Below are 21,376 nucleotides of genomic sequence, written 5' to 3'. Positions count from 1 at the left end.
CGAAATAGGTGAGGAAGACGAAAGACAGAGAAGATAAATAACAGGGCAGAAACATCACCCCTATGGGATATACAATTCAGTTTAGTGTACACTAGAGACAAAATGACAGCCAACTTACCTCAGATGAACGAGGTAGCGCAAGGTGCGTCCCTGGCCGAGGGGCTTCCTGCTGGTATGATTATTTGTGTCACGGCGGACGGGAACAGAGAAGGTCCTCTGGCGCAAGAAGGTCTGGTGTCCAGCAGGCATGGCTCGTAGGTCGTACATCACAACAAACATCTTTACTACTGTCTTGTTGGGATTAAATAAGGTCTGAAAGGTATAACCAGAGCGCATGGGAGGATTTAGACCACTTTCTAACTCTTTGTGACCTGACTTTATCGATCTATAACAACACGACAAAACCTTACATGCTGTGAAAGATAGATAAAATGAACTGAAATGAACACTGTGCATATCATCCCAATAATTCAAATAATGTATATAGAGGAAAATGGCTTTCAAATTCAGAAGTGTAAGCACCATAAATAAATAAAAACATCCCCTTGTTAGATGAATTTCCCTCTTTAACCACTAGGGGTCTCCCTTTTCTTTAGTTACTTGGTGTGACTTTGTCCTCAGCCATGTGTACACAATGAAGCAGATGTTTAATAAAAATAAATATTCATAGAACATCTACATTTGTACAAAAATAATAAAAAAAAACCTAAGGGGTTTCCTTACCACTTGAATGGTTCCTGATGAAGGTACACGGTAGCCCCTTTTCCCTAGGGACTCCAGGTTGATCACACCCTGTAAAAACACATGGCAACCACTGTATGTCACAAACAGGCACACAAAAGGTAATACACAGTTGAGCTCACACACACATATGAGGACAGTTGCAGATACAGCTTTCAGCTCAAGAAGGCTTAGTCGGACAGGCTAGCAAAAAAAGAATTATTGATTGAATAACTAAAAAATCTCACCATATATGGTGAGGGAGCATTGTCATCGGATACACTGTAGAATGACACCTCGACAGGTAAGGTCAGGTGACTGGGGCAGAAGGACCCGCTGGCTCCAACCTCTGCGGTGAAACCCTCCACTAACCCTAAAGGCTCCAGGCGGTAGTTCAGCACACACTCCTAGGGAAACACAATTCAATATTTTAATGTTATTTCATTTTTGTTTAATTTGATAATTGAATTATGTAGGTAAGAAAAATAGCATGAGTGAAAGTATGCTATTCTCAAACATGATGAATGGAAGACATGATTCTGAGTGCGTTTGTGTGTTATACCTCAAAGTTTCCCAGCAGACTGAGACTGGCAGGTGGAGCGCTGGCAATGAACAGCTGCTGTGACTCATCTATGTACCCCTCTCTCTTAAGACACACCCTGGAGCATTAAAACACACACACACACTTGATCAACTTGTTTTCATGACGACGCGTGTAAAAGAGCATCTTCAGATGTTTGCGTGACAAGGGTTCCTGGTATGTCTGAATAGACCTGCGATCAGGGCAAGATAAAATGATCTCAGACTGAATTCCATTTGTGTGTAACAAAAGCGACATCAGCCATCTCAAAAATATTTGTTACTCTGAAGGAAAAGGCAGAATATTGAGCGTCCACTGGTCATACAAACGAATCCTAAGTCACATATATGTGATTATATATATAATTTATATTATATATAATTTCCTAGAGCCAAATTGACCAGAACTTGTCTAGTGGCTAAAATTAACTTTACACCCTGACGGCCAAACTTTAAAACATCTGCTTTATCAAAAGCAGCACTGGGCTACCAACCACATCTGTTGTGTGTAGGCAGTGCCGTGAAGCTCTGTGTATATAAAACCAATTCAGTTGTTGCTGCCATTTTGAGCAGAATGTGTGTGATTCTAGACGCAGCCACAGTACAGAGAGCTTCAGCAGGTGGCAGCTTGAGAGGAATAGTCAGCAGAACAGGGATGACCTAACCTCACCACTCAGAACAACGCTCTTATTGTCTGATCTCTTAACACACAGACAATGCTTTTAAAACCGTGTCAGCCTGTTAGGGTTTAGTGTCAACTGTAGCAAACCTCTCTAATATAGATCCCTAATACATGATGATATGATTAATACTGGTGGTAAACAAAAAAACTAACTAATAATTCAACAACTTTCAACACAATAAAAAATATCAAAACCAGATTGCCTTTCTGGCACTTAAAACATAGTAACAGCTGAAATGTTGCATTGTGAGAAAAACAAGTTTTTTTAAATTATAATGCAAAGCATAAGTAACTTTATCCAGATGGCACTATAATAAACAGATGATGTCGGAGATAGCTAACTGTTACTAACACGGCATTAAACCTGTTCAGTATCCTGACCTTATCCTCGTGGACAAACTGAGTAAGAGTCTGGTAACTATAGTAATAAAGATCCCATGTGAGAAAATGTGTACCTTTTCCCAGAGGCCCAAGGCAAACCCTTACAGCCAACCAGAGAGGTGTCCAGGTGAAAGTAGCCCGTTTGATTTTTCCTCTGAGGAACCTGCGGCACACACACAGGACACGGACATGATTAACACAGAGCAACTGGCACAGTATCCAAGTTTAGAGCTTGGAGAACAAGATATCCGTTTCTTTTTTAAAGTCTAGGACTCGTAAATTGAAATTTTACAAGCATAAGTTTGAGTTTTCAATGACAGGAAAAATACATTTTAAATCTCTCACTAAAACTATATTATCAAAATAGGTTTACTTTTGTAAAAAAAAAAAAAAAAAATCAAAACGCATCATAAAGATAAACTGATTTCAAAATATTAGCATGACTATATTTTGAGCAATCTGCATCATGATGTGTATGTGAAAATACAGTATGTGAGCTTGTGTGTTGGTGAGGCTGTGTGAGCCTGAGAGTTCCCACGAGTGTCTGTGTGTACATCATAGTGTTTAAATGTGTGAGTGAGACCAATAAGAAGGCAGGAAACTGACTGATGATCTGGGAGTGTGGCAATCTGACAAACTTAATGAAACAACTTACTGTGGTCGGTGAGGCACAGATGAGTCACGTGCCTCACCTGTCGATGTGTGTGTGTTTTTGTGTGTACATTAACCTTAGCTATCAACTCAGCGGCCAGGCAACAGCAATAAAAACAGCTGCCAGATATTTGAAAGTCTCTAAACTACAAACATTCACAGGCCCACTTCTTACACTTGTGAAAGTACTGTGAGTAATGCTTCAGATGGCTTGAAATAAAGGGTAGTGAGTGTAGTGGATACCGACAATGACTGAGTCAGTAAGTGTTTGTGACTGTGAGCCTGTATGTAGAAAGTGTTCTCTTAACACTAATCACTGTGAAGATGAGTGTGTGTTTCTTACAGGGCTGGAGAGCAGAGGCAGGCCAGTACACGGGTGGAAGGCCTTGGTCGCTGTGGCGTCTAATGAGTGGCGATTCTGTTTCTTCCAGCTGTTGCAGGGGCGCAGCGGGGAGGGGCTGTGAGCTCGCTGGAGCACAGAGATGGACAGAGATTAGGACAGTTTGCAAGTAAACTAAAATAATCTGTTCTCATATATCATATGCCGTCTTGAATACCACTCCAGTCCCACCTGCTCTCAGGAAAACACACAATAAAACTAAGCAGTGTATAAATGAGGAGGCTCATTCCAGTTTGACATGTTAAATTTGAAAACATATTTTGCCTGTAGTTACACAATTAATTGCAGACTGTAGTTTAGAATATGCCTTAAAATAATAGCATTTTACAAGCAGTTGGTTGTCTTAGCTTAGCACAAACACTGAAAACAGCAGAGACTACAAGAAATCCCTGCTCCCGGACAAAAAACTAGCCCTGCACATAACCCTTGTAAAACTTGTTTTTATACAATTTGTTTTTGTAAAGATTAAACAAACAAGATATTACATTTTATTTCGTGAGCTTTAGGGTTGGGGAGGGGTCGGAGGATTTCAATACTTTTGGACAGAGCCAGGCCAGCTTTTTCATCGTTTCCAGTCTTTGTGTTAAGCTAACTGGCTGCAGGCTGTAGTTTCATATTTACCGTACAGACATGAAAGTGGTATCCATCTTCTCGTAACTCTCGGCAATAAAGCGAAAGGGCTTTTTTGCCAAAATGTTGAACAATTCGTTTTTTTAATGATGATTTAATGATGCAGTTGAACCAAGCCTCATTTAAACAGGGATATGGCATGACAAATGGAATAATTGCAAATTAGTAAATGGGCTATCACTCAAAAGTTTATGGACAAACAATGTTAAACGTTAAAATGTCCTTACCAGGACAGTAGAAGGGGGGGTCATGTCTGGAGTCACGTCTGGACTGGAGGTGTTGGAGCATCCAGACAACGAGGGTGCCTGGTTCTCATCCTGCAGGGCAGAGGCTTGGGCTGGTGCACAGGACTGCATCTGGGACTGAAGCTGAGGCTGAGGCGTGCTGTGGTTGTGGCTTATGTTACAGTTCATTGCTGGGCTGCCATCATTGCAAGTCCAACTAAAGATCTGGGCATTCCTTGGGCTGTTCTCAAGGACAGGGGAGGCCGATGGGGTTTCATGGCTGCTGGGTGTCCTGACTCCAAGCTTTTCCTGTGGGGGAGTTCGTAAACAGCGACCAGCCTGGGCGTGGGGCTGGCCTTTGAATGAGGGTTCTTCAAGTGTAAAGTAAGCACCATTTTGGGCCCGGGGAGAATGGCATTCAGCCCCCGGATCGACCCGGGGCTTTTCTGTGCAAACGGGCGGGTGTGCGGCAGCGGTGCGACTGCTGCCTTTGTGAGGTTCATGGCTCGGTATGTGGCCGTTGGTGGCAGTGTGTGAGGCTTGTGGGATGTGTGTGGTGTGTGAGTATGTGCGGACCGTGTGTGTGATTGTTGTCGTGTGTGTGTGGTGCAGATGGCTGCCGCTCCTGCTATGCCTTGGGGACAGAGAGGGGACAGACAGTCTCTCCTGGATGAGTCTAGTTATGTCTTGTACTGCCTGGGCGATCAGGGAGCTGTCTCTCTCCCTGTCTTTTTCCTTCTCTCTCTCCCTCTCTCCATTCCTCTCATCCTCTCTGTCTCTTATCTCAGTCATTTTCAGCTTCCTGCATGCTGCAGGTTTAGGGGAGGAGCTCTCCCGTTTGTTAAAAGAAGGGTCAGTCACGGGTGTGTTGAAGGGGCTGGGCCACACACGTCCCACAGACTCATAGGGCGGTACCTCTGGCTCTTTGGTCTTACTGGCAGTTATGTCGTCATGGTTACTGCCCCACATGGCTTTGGGAGGGTTGTCAGAAGCAAAAAGGCCGGGAGGGAGTGGCGGTGCTGTGGGGTCGCAGAAGTTGAGCCTCTGTGCGATGCGGGCAATAACTTCCTGTCTCTCCTGCAGCAGGGAGCCAATCAGGGGGTTTGTCTCGGTTGCAGCCCTTGGGGAGGGGCAACGGGGTGGCTCAGCCAAGGAGAAGTTCTTAAAAGCTCTCAGTGGCTCAGGGATGGGCCCCTTTGACCTATCATTGCTATTAGTGCCAGACCCATAGTCCTCTACTTGTGTCGGGTCAGATGAACCATTAAGAGCCGAGTACAGCCACTTCCCAGCTTTACTTGTGGCAAGTGGAGAGGGGGAGTGAGAGCGGGAGGGCGTGGAGGAGTGAGAGGACCTGTGGAACAGTGGGGAGCCCTGACGTTGGGGGATGTTGACCTGCGGAAGCTCTCCATTCTGATACGCGTGGTCCTCACCAGGCTCCTGGCTCTTCTTGCTGTAAGGAGGGGGGACAGCAGTGTGGGGAAGGCTATTAATGGGGATGTTGTTGATGGGGAGATTAGGAATGGGTAATCCATTGAGGAGAAGGCCAGACATGGAGTTGGAGCTCTTGCTGTACATGTTAGAGTTGTGAAGGAGGTTGTCTTTGCTGGGGTCCTGGCTCTTTTTGTGGGTGGCCAGGCCACCATGGCTGTTGAGGTTTGGGTTGAGGCTGGGGGTCTTGCTGTAAAGCGGAGGCAGACCTGTATGGATGCTGCAGGCCAGGGTTGGGTAGGTGGGTTGGCGGGGGAGCGACTGGACACGAACCTGCAGCGCAACACTCTGGGATACATTGGGGACTGGGAAAATGTGTTCTGAAGGCGGCTGGGAAAACTGCCACACCAACTCCTCATCAGCAGCACTGATCCTGTTTGACAGACAGCGAGAGAGAGATTCAATTAACACGCCATTGTTAACTTTAACCTCTCAAAATATCCAGGAACTGTCTGAGCCTCTAGAGATCCAGTTTTACTTCCTCTGATTCAATTTTCAAAACAGCACAGCACACAAGGTTAACACCTATATATACATTTGAAAAGAACACCACTTTAGAAGTGTCCTGTAGCTTTGATAATCTGGTCCAACAGCCTTAGTGAAAAGTCTTAAGCCCACCAGTGTCAAAGTCTTCAGTGTGTTAGTCAGAGTATTATGTCTGACCTGTACAGGATGTTTCTCGGGACGATACCATGGGAGGCGCTGAGCCAGGCGCTGAGCTGGGAGAAGAAGACGTAGGAGCGAACAGCCAATAGCAGGGTCTTCTCCTCAATGAAACGATCACCGCTTCTATTAAAAACACAGTTAAAAAGGAGGTGGAAATGTGCCAGTATGTCAGGTTAATAAGAAAACAGTGTTCCCTGTGCCTCCACGTCAGTAAGAAAGTGGGCCAATTTGTAAGGCTAATTAACCCTCTGAGTGCCAAGCCAATTATGTGTTTTTCTTTTCTTTTAGTTTTATTATTATTTTATCCTGTATTATATCTAGATTTTTAGCATTTCATAACTTTTTTAGCCTTTACCTTTGCATGTCTCTGGATCTAGTGATAGATGAAACTTATGCATTTACAATTCCATACTGTAAATTAAAGAAACGCTAAAACCTGCACTGAATTTATTATGAATGCAATAAACACAAAAAAGTGGGGATTTCACAGCTCTTGTGAAGGTTTATATGATTTTGGGGGGCTAAATGTGTTTCAGAAATAGCAGTATATAGTAGTATAGAATAGTAATGTATCTAAAATTGTGTGACATCTACCAATGTCTGCATTTTAGTTCAATTTATTTCACAGTTTAGGTATTTTCTACCTCTATTTTTACCTTTTGTTGTACTTTTGTATATATTTGAAGTCATGTCAAGGTAAGCAGGGTGTGTTAAGGCATTAGTTGTGGAAACAGTCAAGATAACCAAGAACAGCAATGGATGATGGGAGGAGGCAGCAACCTTGGAAATACAACATACCATATTTCCCTTGTAAACTGCAGACTCTAAACTAAATGTTGGTGAGTTACTCCTTTGTGTCCATATAGCTATACAACATCTCTTTTTTAGCATTGCCCATACTTAAATAGTAAGATCGTGTGTGTGTGTGTGTGTGTGTGTGTGTGTGTGTGTGTGTGTATATATATATATATATATATATATATATATATATGTGCCTTACTGTCTTGGAACTGGCTGCAGGGTCCATCTCTCCAGCAGCAGAGCATCTTGCTTGATGACCGGGTCGCTGATGGGGTCACTTGGGGGGCACTCATCACCATAGCAACAGTCTGGCAGGAGCATGACCTCGATCATGATGGGGATGTTGTTCCTCCAAAGCAGGATCACCTCCGAATGGGTTCGCCTTGCCTGCCGACACTGGAAACACACACACCCGCGGACAAAGGTGGGGGGGTTAGTGTTGATTAGTTAATGTCAACACCAGGACCTTGAAATGTAGGGGCAAAGCAGATGGGACCCAAAGAGAGCATCACTTAGAACAGAATTTCTCAGTGATTTTATTTCCTGCGATCACATCTCAGTTCATATATATATATATATATATATATATATTTTTATTTTTTTTTCCAGGGGTGTGCAAAAAAATCGATTCACATTCGTATCACGATTCAAGCTCTACCGATTCAAAATCGATTCATATATTATTATTTTTTTAATTGTATGTCTACTGCAATCACATGGGAAAAGTAACTACATTTACATACTGTGAATGTAGTTATTGTTTTTTTTTGTGAATCGTTTTTGAATCGAATCATGACATTTTCTGAATCGTGCACCCCTAATATATATATATATATATATATATATATATATATATATATATATATATATATATAACTGCAGTCTAATACAAAAGCCCAGTTATAAGCCCTGCCATTTTTGAAGTACTGTATATAATGTCCAGTTTATGTTAAAACTGTTTTAAAGTGGTGTTGATTCAACTTTATGGTCATTTCAGAGGCTGTAGCTTGTGGTGCTGTTAAACTATATGGTCAAAATTACAGAAAATATACAATTATCCCTAATATCTCAACAACAACAAACAATATGTCAAATGAGCATCCCATTTCATAAGTGGGCCTCAATTAATGATTTGAATGACGCAAATGAAGCAACAACAACCTTGAGTAAAATGAGAAGAGACTGCCTTCTGTTCACAAAGACATGAGAGGCTGAGTGCATAGATGTGTGTGCTACCTGGGGCAGTTTGTCGCTGCATTCGTGCTTGTGAAGAGGCGGCATGGCCGACTGGGCTGGTGGACAGTGCAGCCCCTCGGTTCTACCCTTCACAGAATATTCTGGTGTCCTTCCTTCTGTGATGAGCAGGGTCAGGAACACCAGGAACTCCTCCGTATCGTACTCGAAAAACTCCTCGGTTGCATCTAGGCAAGGGAGAGAAATAGATGGTCAGCATGTCTTTTCAAATCACTTCACATCTAAACAGAAAACGAGGAACCAATTGGAGGAAAGTAGCAAGTAAACTACTAATTTGCCTATGCTGTGAGCCTGTGACAGATGCTGGGGGCAATAGAAAATGCAATCAGAGAGCCACCTGTATTGACATGATAAGCATGTGAATGCCTGAACAGTTTTTACCTAAGCAGATATGGCTATTTAACTTTGTCAGGAAAGACTTGTTTAGAGAAGGGGTGTGGGGGAAGGCAGCGAATGACACAACTTCAGAGACATATATTTAGACCTCCCATGTCAGCTGAGCAGAGGGGTGAAGCCACACACTGTCTGCTCTCTCACTTATACAGCACACACTCGCGCATACAAGTATAGACAAAACTGACAGTGACATCATTCACACTCATTGACAAAACATTTGCAAACAAAAACTCAACCAGAACATGACGACAGTAAAAAGTAGAGTCATTTTTCCCCCCCCCGGTGCTCCACTAACTTTGCCAGGGTGGGGTAGGGCGGGGCTGACACGGTGACCACTAGGACCTGGCAGGACAGAGAGCTGAGTCAACCTTTCACCATTCAGGAATAGGCTTTTTCCCTCTGAATCAACAGCAAGACTCTGCTGTTAAAATGTCCTATTATGTGAAAGCAGATAGACGACAACAACAAGAACAAGTAATACTCAGCTGGCTGTCACATTCAAATTAAAGCTCATGCTGAGCCACTCTGCTGTGCACCATTATTCACAATAAGCAATTTTATAGCAGTTTTTACGAGGGCCAAGATGGGGCTGTTATATATTACGTCACCAGTCAAAAGCTACTGAATTGAAGCTGTGGCTCGTCAGTTTTTCTCCTGCCACAACACAATTAACAAAATCATGGTCTGTTTGTGTTGTAATTGAAGCTTAGATCTAAAGTAGTGGTGGGGCTATTTTTAGCAGAAGGCTGTAGAGCCCGTCTTAGCGCCCTATCTCCCGTGCTCCTCCAGAGAAAACTCTCTGAATCCCGCAGGAGGTCAGCTGATATACAGCAGCTCTGAGAATCACAGCTTTCTTTCTTTACAGCACACAAGCAAAAACACTGTCGTACATAAGCTGCCTGCCCTACAATCTCAATCCCTCCTCCTGCCTTCATTTAAATTGAAGTCAAACAAATAGTAGGTCACAATTGCGTGGATACTTCTTATGTTTTAATCATTTTTGAGGATGTCAGGGCCTCATAAGGATAGAAGTATAAAATACACACACACCCTGTCCTCCTCCCACCAGAGCCAGGCTGGCTCGAACAGAGTCCCTCTCAGCTGGCTCTGCAGAAGTGTGAGCTACGAGCTGCTGTTGTATGTGTATCGCAGTCAGCCAGCCAGCCAGCCAGCCAGCCAGCCAGTCACGCACATTCCTCTCAGGGAACTCCTCCTACATGCCTCTGAGCTGCTGCTGCACGTGGAGAGAGGCGCAGTCCAACACAAAACATGAGGAGGGAGGGGAGGGGAGGAGAGGTGAGGGAGGGGGGCTGTAGGCTGAGTAAGTGCAGGGTGAAAGAGATGGAGGCTATATTCAGGGACAATCTCCTTTTCTTTACGGGGTAGAATTGGAAAGGCTTGAACAAAGGCAGCAAGAGACCAACAGTGAGAGAGGAAAAGGGAGCCATAGCATAGACAGACCAGAGGGAGTAATAACAAAGGTCACAGAGTCCATCACCTTTACATGATGGTTGGCTTTGAATGCACTGGACAAATAGCAGTGTTGCGGTTAAGGTATATTCCCAGTCCGCACTGGGAAAGGCTCTAGTTCCTGGTCCTACCAGGGGATTTGGGCTAAAGGTGACACTCCATGAAAGAGGCAAGGAGCAAAAGAGAAAGGAAGCATGGATAGACGAAGGGAGGGAGGTAAAAGAGTGATTAAGGGAGCAGCGGAAAACAGCATCTGAGTGGGGAGTTCAACATATACTCCCCCTTCAACACATAAACACACCGCACACACAGACAAATGTACACACAGAGCCCCAGTCATGTGTGTAAAGTGGGTGTCAAATTGCTGCTTCCTAAGAAAGGCAAACCCAGGAATACTTGCCTTAAGCACATATAACAAAAACACACATGAAGACAGTGATAAACAGACACCATCTTCAGACATATGAACACACTGAAAACAGGCACACACACACACACACACACACACACACGCAGTGCAGGACAAAGGACTAGTGATGGAGGCTTTGGTTAAGGGGCCCTGCCCATAGATGAGAGCTGTCATTCTTTAGGGCGTCGTGAGTGAATAGAACATTCCTATGACACACACACACACACACACACACACACACACACACACACACACACACACACACACACACACACACACACACACACACACACACCACACACACACACACACACACACACACACACACACAGCTGATCAGGATTCAGGGCAAGACGTAAAAGGCAGACAAGTAGGAAACCTTTCTTTTTCAACAACTTGAAGTAATCTAAACGACATTAAACACTGATTGTAATATTTAAGAAAAAAACAGAGGTGTTGTTTCAACTTGACGCAGGGATCATTAGTCAAATCACCTCCCTCTGTAATGTTTTTAATCCGTACTTTTGGTACAAATAGTTAATATCATTTGGGATTTATGTAACAATCTGGGTGGTTTAGCAATCATTAAGCTTCACAAGCAGGGTTCAATGTTCAATCCTGATTCCTGCCTTTTGTCCCCTCCTCCTCCACTCTTTCCCACTGGACCGTGACCAATCCATTCCCACCTCTCCATCTCTTCAAAATAGGTCTCTCATCAATCTATATTTGTGTGCATCTTGTGTATTTTCTCTCTTTCTCCAATTTGTTTTGAGCCTTGGGTCTCTTTGTCTGCACTGTTTGTACATGATGTAATTTAGTCTGTATTTTGTCAAACCCAGTGGTAACTCTACTGGTCCCCATGTATTCAGTTAGAGAAGTACCATAGCAACTTCTAGCACTGCTTGAGAAATGCAAACAGAAAAACATTTCAATCAGGAAAACGTAATCAGGTTTAGTTCCACTGTTTAAATAAGAGGCTTTGCTGATACATCCCGCACTTTACGAACCCAAAGTACACAACACACAATGGAACATTGATCTGTCTCTTTTTCATGTGCGTGTGACCTCTCTCCTCCATCTCCCGATAATGTGTGATGTGAATTATGTAACAGGTCGGATTTAGGTCCAGGCGTCTTATTATTAGACCTGTGACGCCTGCCACCAAGTGCAGCAGGAGTCCCGCCTACAGATCGACTGGTTGGACCTGTATACACACACACACACACACACACACACACACACACACACACACACACACACCTCTCAGCTGTCTCTGTGTCCTCTGGCCATCAGTTCAGTATAGAGTAATGTGGGATGGAAAAAGGCCTACAGGGCAAGAGTGGAGTGGTCAGCCTTGGCAGCAAATACAGCGTTTAAAGTAAACACACCGTGGTACACACTGACACACACTTTTGAGTGATTCATCATTACCTAAGACCTGTCAGAGAGGCAAATGAAGAAGTCGTACATGCCAGTGCCTGGTTGAAATGTTTATGACAGTGATTGTGATTCTGAAGCTTGTGATTTGAATATGAAATGAATTGAAATTTGCTGGATTCAATTTACACATTTTGTACACAGTAGCATGTCTGTTTTAACAGAGAGACAGATGGGAAGATGGCCAGAAGGAGAGAGAGCGACACAAAGTGGGAGACAGACACACACATTGATATAATCTGACCCATTAATCTGTGCACTGTGGCCACACAATCACTGCATGGTTGGCCCTCTTTCTATAGCAAAAGCTGCTCTGCTCTCTGCACACACACTCAAACATTCAACCACATATACTCACAGCAAATTTAAATGCTGTGCAAGTAGCCATATGGCAAAAAAAAAAAAACACACCCATCCTCCTCTGTGAATGAAGCAGAGAGCACAGCTAGACTCTTGCTAGTCTTTCTTCATTAGTAATGCGCCTGTGTTGGGGGACTGGAGAGACAAAAGCCAGCAGCAGACGAGAAAAAAAGAGTCACAGATCAAAGTCTCAGCAGAAACACAACACGGATGAACTCACCTATGGCTGGGCTACTTGTTATCAAAGATTTAAGTGTTACACACACAGACAATATGAGATAAAATAGCCTACAACAGGGCAGCAACCATGGAGAGACGAACATATGGGAGAGAGAGAAGGTCTACACAGATATTGGAAAAGACAGATGAGTCTAAAAGGGCAGATAGGAAACACAAACTGTTAGTTGAAAAGGCAGACAGGAAGTCATATTAACAATGTTTCCAGTTAACTGTCTGTCAAGTGAATTTCATGCAAAGGTTTGAAACCTCGCAGGAAAAATAAGTGAAGTAGGTTGGCATTTGCATCAGCTGAGTTGATGTAAAAACTCTTTCTGAATGTCAAAACACATCCAAAAGAAAATAGTGTGCTAAAAAATGGCAAGTTGTTACTGTTCTTTCATGACAGGTTTCAAAGATGAAAACAAATAAATACCAAGACCATGGATGACCGGCTATGTCAATCAGAGTAACAAGGCAGACAGGCTAAGACAGAAGAATGAATAAACCGAGTAGGGACAGATAACCAACCAGAGGGTGTTAAAAGGGTTGTATAAAATATACAAGCCTAATGTTCAAATTAATTTAATTTGTGTGACAAAAATAAACAATTTAAAGAATGGCTAGTACACTTGTAAATGCTTTGTTCCAGTTCAAACGGTGGGCAAGACTGGCTGTGAAAGTAAATAAATAACTGTCCACAGCTACTGTTGAGGTTCCCCTGAGCAAGACACTAAAGCCCCTAACTGCTCCAGTGGGGATGAGTCCATTTTCTAAAGATGAAAAAATAATAAAACTAAGAGAACAAAAGGTCTGTATAACTGGACCAATTCCTTAATTAAAGACAATGCAGCAAGGACACCAGAGGATTTTTAAGATTTGTGACTTAAAATGCTATTTTGATCTCTGTGTTAAAAACTATTTGGGGTTTTGAAGTTGATATGATTTATTTAAGACATTTGAGGCTGTGAGTAAAAAGGCATTTCGAGGCAGCTTCAGCTTACCAGTGGCAGCAATCTGCTGAGCTCGCTGAGGTGTGTCAGCTTAACACACATTGATATCCAGCTCCTTCTAAATGGAACTAAACAGTAAAAGATTCAACCTTCCCGACTGCAAATTCCTCATTCTGATCAGGTACAGCACCGAATGTCCTCAATGGGAAACAACTCGGCACAAACACTCGCACATCGCAAAATTGGGATGTTGTAATAACGACGTGACCTTAAATCATGCATGGACATGCATGCATATGTAATGTACATGTGCAACATGGCATCATGACTTTGTGTAAACATACACGCTACTTTCCTAAAGCCAAATGGCGTGTTATCTGTACGCATTTTGAGCTATCCGCGTGTATGTCTACGGTGTATGCAGTGGATGTAAACATACATACCACGTGGCGTAGCCACATGGCGTGTTATCGCGAGAACGTGCCGTGCTATTGCGAGAACAATGTCACACGCGTGTAAAAAAAAAAAAAGGTTGGGTTCTAGTGAAAGAACATTGGGAAAGGCTTTAGTAACACTAAAAAACGACAAAACCATGACGGTGACCAACATCACATGCGTAGGAAAACAAAAAACGGTTGGGTTTAGGAAAAAAAACATTGGGGAAGGCTTTATTTTATAAAAAAAAAAAAAAAAAGGTTGATAAACGCAAAACACGGGACGCAACCCCAGCTCTCCTGGGTGAAAGTCCTGTGTTTTACCCATCCGCCACCCCAACCAAACTCCTTGAGCGGACCTCCGTCCTTTCATACTACTCGCTCCGGCGATAATTCACATGTACAGGGTTCATACGCATTTTAACCAATACTTTTCCATGACTTTTTGGCAAATTTCCATGACTATGTATTCCTGAAAATGTCAGTCGACATTATACAATAAGAATAAAAATCTGTGTTAAAGTTTACCCTCAGAGGTTTAACAATAAAATTAATGACAATTTATGTGGTTCATAGTGGGATTCGTAATATCGCGCCCCGAATAGAACGTGAAAATATATTGATTAATCACATATTATTATGCTGTGTTAAAAAAAAAAAAGAATTATGACTTTTCCAAAACTTTCTGTGTCTTTTAATGTTTCCAAAACCTTTCCAGGCCTGGGATTTGCATTTTTCAAATTCCAAAACTTTTCCAGATTTTTTCAAAACGTATGAACCCTGCATGTAACGTAGGTCAATGGAGGCCAAACGGCGTTGATAAACACGCTAAAAAATAGTTATGAATCTTGCTAACACACCAAAATGGCATACGAATTGGCGTGTCATACATACGCCACTTACTGAGATCAGTGGTACAACAGGGCTGCGTGATGATGGAGCTGCAATTTTAATTCATACCTCTACGCAAAGCCCTTCAACGATTCTGCCATATTTGCATCGACAGGAATATCAGCTGCAACAAACAAAGCACTTCTCATTTCTCCCTTCGTTGCTCAACAAATGACAAGATTGTGTCGTCTCTTGAACTGTGCATAGGTAGAGGGGGCAGAAACTGAAACAAAGCTAAATTTAACATCAGTTCCTATTATTATTCTGTTGTGTAAGACTGGATGAAAAGAGTCAAAGGCACTTACATGTATGAATGTTCATACTGTTTTGCCATAATTGGAGCACCAGCTAAAGTAAGCACAAAATACAATATGATAAAGCTGATGCAATAAAGCTGCCTAACAGTGTGCCATCGTACTTGTCAAATTATCCTAGGCTCAGGAAGATTACAGAGGCAATATTTTTATTTTCAAATTGTTACCCTAAGAATAGTAGCATACTCTTCTGAAATTTGAGATTTTCATCAAGAATTGTGCAGCCCTAACACACACACACACACACACACACACACACACACACACACACACACACACACACACACACACACACACACACACACACACACACACACACACACACACACACACACACACACACACACACACACACAGGCAGGCAGATTAGACTGACAGTTTTTCCATGCTAAATTTCTTTACTGCAGCCCCCGGTGTGATAAATATAGACACAACTTGGCAGCTCTCATTTTTGGTTTTTCTCTCTGATTTTAAAGGGTAGGTTCTTACAATCAATTATTAGAGGACGTGACGGTGTCTGCCAGCAGTGATCATATTAAAAAAGGGCTAATGCGGTAAATTCCTCAAGTCATACACTATATAACAATAAAAAATATTGCAAAACTGTGAGAAAAGTTCCAACAGCCACTTACTTGCTTAAATGCTGACTTATATGCCTTACAGTGCTCCTTTGATTACTACGTACTAGTTGGTAGGCTAAGCTTACCCTTTAAGTACCACCCTCTTCCCAAAGCATAGCACAAATAGCTCATGGATTATTTCAAAACAGAAGGAGCCCCCCTAAAATCCACCTAGCTGGGCTTTTGAAGGCTACCTGATGTCCTCTATCTAGCTATCCCAAGACTATGAAAAGCACATAGCCAGTTTCAAAGTATTAAAATGCACTAGTAGCAAAGCAGGTGGCAGATATGAAATGTCAGCAGCTCTGGTCACTGCTTTCCGCCACCATGGGAATTGTTTGCAATGCCGTCTTTCCTATTTCACAGCCAGTTCTGCACTGTGACTATATTTGGAGACCAGCTGCTCTGCAAGACTAACTAAACTGCATTTCCTTTCCTATACATCTAAAGGATTACAACTGCTTGCTTATATTTTTCTTAAAATATGTAACTTACCAACTCTTCATTTCTATGAGCACTTCACAAGAAGAGTGTGGTTCAAAATGCTGCATGTCCTGAAATATGTACGACAATAAAACTCCAGGCCTAAAGAGACAACGCTAAAGCTACATCTGAGCAAGCAGTTCACCCTCAGTATGTACTGTATCCATTAGAGGTGCAACGATGAATCGATTAGTTGTCAACTATTAAATTAATCGCCAACTATTTTGATAATCGATTAATCGTTTGAGTCATTTTTTTATTAAAAAAAATAAGAATTCTCTGATTCCAGCTTGTTAAATGTGAATATCTTCTAGTTTCTTCTCTCCTCTGTGACAGTAAACTGAATATCTTTGAGTTTTGGACAAAACAAGACATTTGAGGACGTCATCTTAGGCTTTGGGAAACACTGATCCACATTTTTCACCATGTTTTGACATTTTTATAGATCAAACAACTAATCGATTAATCGAGAAAATAATCGACATATTAATCGACTTTGAAAATAATTGTTAATTGCAGCCCTAGTATCCATCCATGCACTCTATATACATATGTGTGTATGTATGTAGTACACTGTAGTACAATCAGATACATAAAGAGCAGCCAACTCTACAACGTTCTAAATATTCAGTGACATAACTTTCTCTGCTATTCAGGATATGTGGTGCTTATGTAACACTGTTTTAAGAAATTCTATCTAGCATTTTGTAGCCTGAATTAAAATCGAGTAATGTGGTACCTACAGATTCCCACAATAGATGAGTTTTTTTTTAATGCAAGCATAGTGCTTGAGCTTTTCAGATTTCATGGTAAACTCTAGTACTTTTCAGCCGATCTTCTGTATGTTGTGTGCACAACTTAGGTGCAAATTCGGATAGTTCTGAGGTAAGGTGACCACCACTATTGTCTAGTCTTTTCATGTTCCTCATAATGGTTTTAAAAGGCGGTCAACATTTGTGAGAACAGACCAAGAAGAATTCTTGAGGTGTCCGTTTTTGTAGACAGCTGTCTAGCAATGGTGTAGTAATGACTTCAAGCATATTGAATCTTCAACTTCCCATATCAAAAACAGGTGGTCCAGCTAAAAAAATAAGAAGCTTAAAATCATACTCGATCTCAACGCCTGAGTTACTTTCAGTGGCAAAGGACATTCTAGATCATTTCAAAATAAGAAAAAGGAGACTTTGCTAAGTAGAGTACATCTGAGGAAAACATATTAACCCCCACAAGCTACTGCAAAAGCGCAAGAGTTAATATCCTATCAAAATGGCAGAGATTCTGACATAAAATTTAGCTAATATGCTGACTACATTTGTAGATTCAAACAAAACATCCACTTATAATGCACTTATGTGGGTGTTAAATGTTTCAATATTGCTAAATTTCCTGTGAAAGTTGAAACTGCAGCATCATTTAGATACAATTTACTGAGCGGGGTGGCAAAGCACTAGAGCACCACTAGTCCTTTTTAAGTCCCAATATAAAAGGAGGTGTTGAAGTGAAGGAAAGGGGATACGTGGCCTCAGTGATTTCTCCCCTGACTGTCTGACTGACCTGGGACTACAGGAGAACGGTGATCAACGATCAGTGTTGACCAGGGAAGAAAAGGGGGAAAAAAGTGTTACCAAGGCAACGGAGACATTGTGTTAAACATTCCTGTCATGGTGATTGAAGAGTGTCTGTGTGTAAGAATGAGCTGCACCAATATGCGTCTCTGTATGTGACAGTGAGCTGCAGCTTGACAAGAAAGTGTTTGAAGACAATTAATGCTCCTGTTGTGCTTGGGAGTGCGTGCGTGACATGCACTCTGTATATACAGCACATGACTGTTTTGTGTTAAAGCATGTCTGTTGTGCTCTGAGTGTATACCATGTCCTTGCATTGTACACCAAGACTGCCTGTTGTGTGTCTCTTAAGCTGTTTATGTGATCATACTAGCTTTGTGGTTGTGTTATTGTAAGCATTTGTCACTCTTTTATCTTTTGTTCTCCTTCCTTGTTGGGAAGCAGCAGAGGATTGTTGCTAAATTAAAATTGTAATAACAGGGTCAGCTGTGTTTCCATAGTGTTTTATAACATGAATCACACGTCACTGCCAGATCACCTTTCCTGTTTTGTCTGCCTTGTGTTACAACATTAAAAACACTGGAAGTGGTGGCGAAGTCTGCCAAGAAACTGGCATGTTTTTGCCAGAAGACTTTAAAGAATGGTAAGGATTACTGGCAAGGAAGAGCTGATCCAGATTCAGTTTGATGTGCTGAAATTAAACACATTTGTTTTAAATTACTGCTAACAAACATGATATTTTAATTTCTCCTTAATTTCCCTTTTAAGTTGGCTACCAGCATATGTCACTAGTAAACTTTGGCCTTTGTATGTCAATCACTAGTTAGTACCAGAAAGTTTTGCTATGGTCAGGGTTCTCAAAACGTTTCCAGCTTCCTTCCACTTGACTAACTGAAACGTTTCTTCATATCTATGGACTTTAGAGCTATAGTATATGTGTGTGTGTGTGTGTGTGTGTGTGTGTGTTTGTGTGTGTCTCTCTCTCTCTCCCACTCTCTCTCCCACTCTGCAACACAAAGGGGCAGATTCACAGCGCACGTAGCAACAAGCCCTGATTGGCTAAGAGACGTTAGTTGAGCTCCAGCTGAGGAGAACCCTTCTTCTGTTTTGTGAACTCAGCTGCTATTATTCTCCCACTACACAACAAACAAACACACACTCAACCCAGCCTGACACACCACCTGGCTCTCTCTCTCTCACGCCCATCATTGTCAGCCATGAAGAAAGCTGTTGTTGAAGCTGAGCAACTTGCATTCTAGTGAAGTCACATGGTAAGCCTCTGGAAAAAAGTTTTCATCATGAGGCATAAGCACTTAACAGACAAAACTCATCTCATAGGACCTGATTTAAGATAACAGTTGTGTGCTATGTCTATCAATTAGTACTTCTTTCACTTGGTTGTTGATGTCTTTGTCTCCCTTCGCCATGCACCTTTCTGGTAGGTAAAACTGTACAAGACAAATTCCTGTACATTTTTCGCACATAGCTATTGAGCAAAATATGTTTCTTTTTAATTTAGCCATATATGTGACATTAGTAGTTCATGTAGTTTAAAACCACACTTACTGCAATACATATTTGTTGAGTTCATGCAACCAAATCCCCCTTAAACCACTTGTGCTGTTCCTCCTTCTTACAGTACTGTATTAGGTCATTTCTGTATGATGAAAGCACCAGTAACAAAGGTTGCCTATCACAGTTAGGTAACCATGGTTGAAGGAGTGCAACCACACACTATGCCAGCTCATTTCAGTGAGAAGCACACTTTTACCCAAACTGGTTAAAGATTGGTAAAATCAGCTGGTATAGCATTTAAATCAGACGAAAACCTGCATACTCTCTGCCAGCTCCCGATCACAAAGGTGTAAATTAAAATCCCAGACCTGCTCAAGCATTTTAGGTAAGGAATGAGATACCAGTATGCGCTCTTCATCTTTAACAACCATAGCAACTGAAGTCCTTGATAAGGTACTTAAAGCCCCTGTTATTCAGATGAGTGGCTTGGTAGCTAAAAGAGGAAGAGTGGTTGCACTGGGAAGCTTCAAGGTGTGAATGCATTAGGCTGAGTAAATGTCAAGCAGAGTGAAGCTTTAAAAAAAAGTTGTATGCTGTAAACTTTCAAGAGATTTAAAAAAAGAAAAAAGAACCATGAATACTCAATGTGGTAAGCATACTTGTCGCTAAGGGGGACTAAAGTGTGTGACATTTACTTGTTCATAACAATTCATCACACCTCTCTCCTAATCTGCCTCTCATCTTTCTTGAAATGACAGAAAAATGATCTTCAGTCGCAGTGACCTATGGTTTGTTGTAGCCTCCAAAGTGCACTCTCTCACCTTACTCGCACATATTGTAGCTAGGCCACCTAAGCCCCTGTTATTCAGGCAAGAGTGGTCCTTTGCAAACTCATTGTCTAACAAACACCTGTTAAGCAAGATAGAGTGAAGTGAGAACAGCAGTACTGGTCAAGGTGGGCAAAGTGGGAATTACTAAGCCCCAGTAGAGCCAGTCTCCAGAACCCAGTCCTGCTTAAACTAGCCTTAACAATGTACACTATAGGTACACACTTTCACATTTTAATTTTATAGAAATGCCACAAAGCAGTGAATGCACATCCCAATTTACAATATTGACAAGAAGGCAAAAACAACATCAAGGTTTCTTTATGAGAATGACATTTTCAAGATGATATTTAATTCTCCAAAATTGTTACTCTGTGGGCACTTCATTTAACTGTGTGCATGGACAGGGTCTCCTTGAACAATTCCTATCTCCATAATGGCAACATCCGTCACTAAATCTTTACTATAACAGTTTAAATTTCAGCAAGCTGACTGCTGGTATCTACAGGACACTAGGGCAGTAGGACAAACCAGCCTCTCTTTGTAACCCAAGCCACCCTGTCCAACATGAACAGGCATTTGACCTCTCCGGTGCTGCCGATGCCAATTTCTAGAAAGGTGAATCCGAATTGAGTAGCCTGAACAGGGAGGCTCCAAGGGCCACATGAAAAGTGTCAGTTGTGGCACAGGCAGATCGAGGTGGTTGGTGACTGGAATTTGGGTAAAGAAGCACAAGGCCACGTCTTGAGTTGGCTAGGATAAGAAACCCTCACCTAATTCTTGTACTGAATGATTCATCTGCCATTAAAAGGCCTTCAAACAGCTCTTGTTCACTTTCTCTTAGTTCTATTAGTATATTACACCATTTATCATTTAGAACCTTCTATTGTCAGGACTTGTTAAACTCAACGTTCAAACTCATTGACCCCGAGTTCAACAACAGCATTTATTAACAGCATGTTTCCACATCAAAAACAAAAACCTTGCCACTAGAAAAAATAGCTGAGTAG

The 21,376-nt window shown here is 42.0% G+C and overlaps 1 protein-coding gene across 3 annotated transcripts in view; it reads right to left on the bottom strand.

The window, feature by feature from the left end:
- fam214a (family with sequence similarity 214 member A) overlaps positions 1-21,376 on the bottom strand; it is a 32,311-nt gene that overhangs the window by 1,320 nt on the left and 9,615 nt on the right. For 2 of the 3 annotated variants that reach the window (XM_035999319.1, XM_031281625.2), the window contains 10 exons: positions 8,459-8,643; positions 7,422-7,618; positions 6,419-6,544; positions 4,271-6,128; positions 3,357-3,482; positions 2,437-2,525; positions 1,283-1,379; positions 969-1,127; positions 724-792; positions 119-312 (listed from right to left, as the gene is read on the bottom strand). In XM_035999319.1, coding sequence (XP_035855212.1) covers positions 119-312; positions 724-792; positions 969-1,127; positions 1,283-1,379; positions 2,437-2,525; positions 3,357-3,482; positions 4,271-6,128; positions 6,419-6,544; positions 7,422-7,618; positions 8,459-8,503 — 2,960 coding nt within the window. In that variant the 5' untranslated portion in view covers positions 8,504-8,643. Of the gene's footprint in view, positions 1-118; positions 313-723; positions 793-968; positions 1,128-1,282; positions 1,380-2,436; positions 2,526-3,356; positions 3,483-4,270; positions 6,129-6,418; positions 6,545-7,421; positions 7,619-8,458; positions 8,644-9,920; positions 10,085-21,376 lie in introns of those variants that run through there. The other variant, XM_035999318.1, reaches the window with a different exon arrangement.

This window comes from Sander lucioperca, chromosome 3 (assembly GCF_008315115.2).
Source record: "Sander lucioperca isolate FBNREF2018 chromosome 3, SLUC_FBN_1.2, whole genome shotgun sequence".
Taxonomy (NCBI): domain Eukaryota; kingdom Metazoa; phylum Chordata; class Actinopteri; order Perciformes; family Percidae; genus Sander; species Sander lucioperca.
Note: the sequence above shows the minus strand (reverse complement) of the source record. Positions and strands in the feature narration are given on the sequence as shown.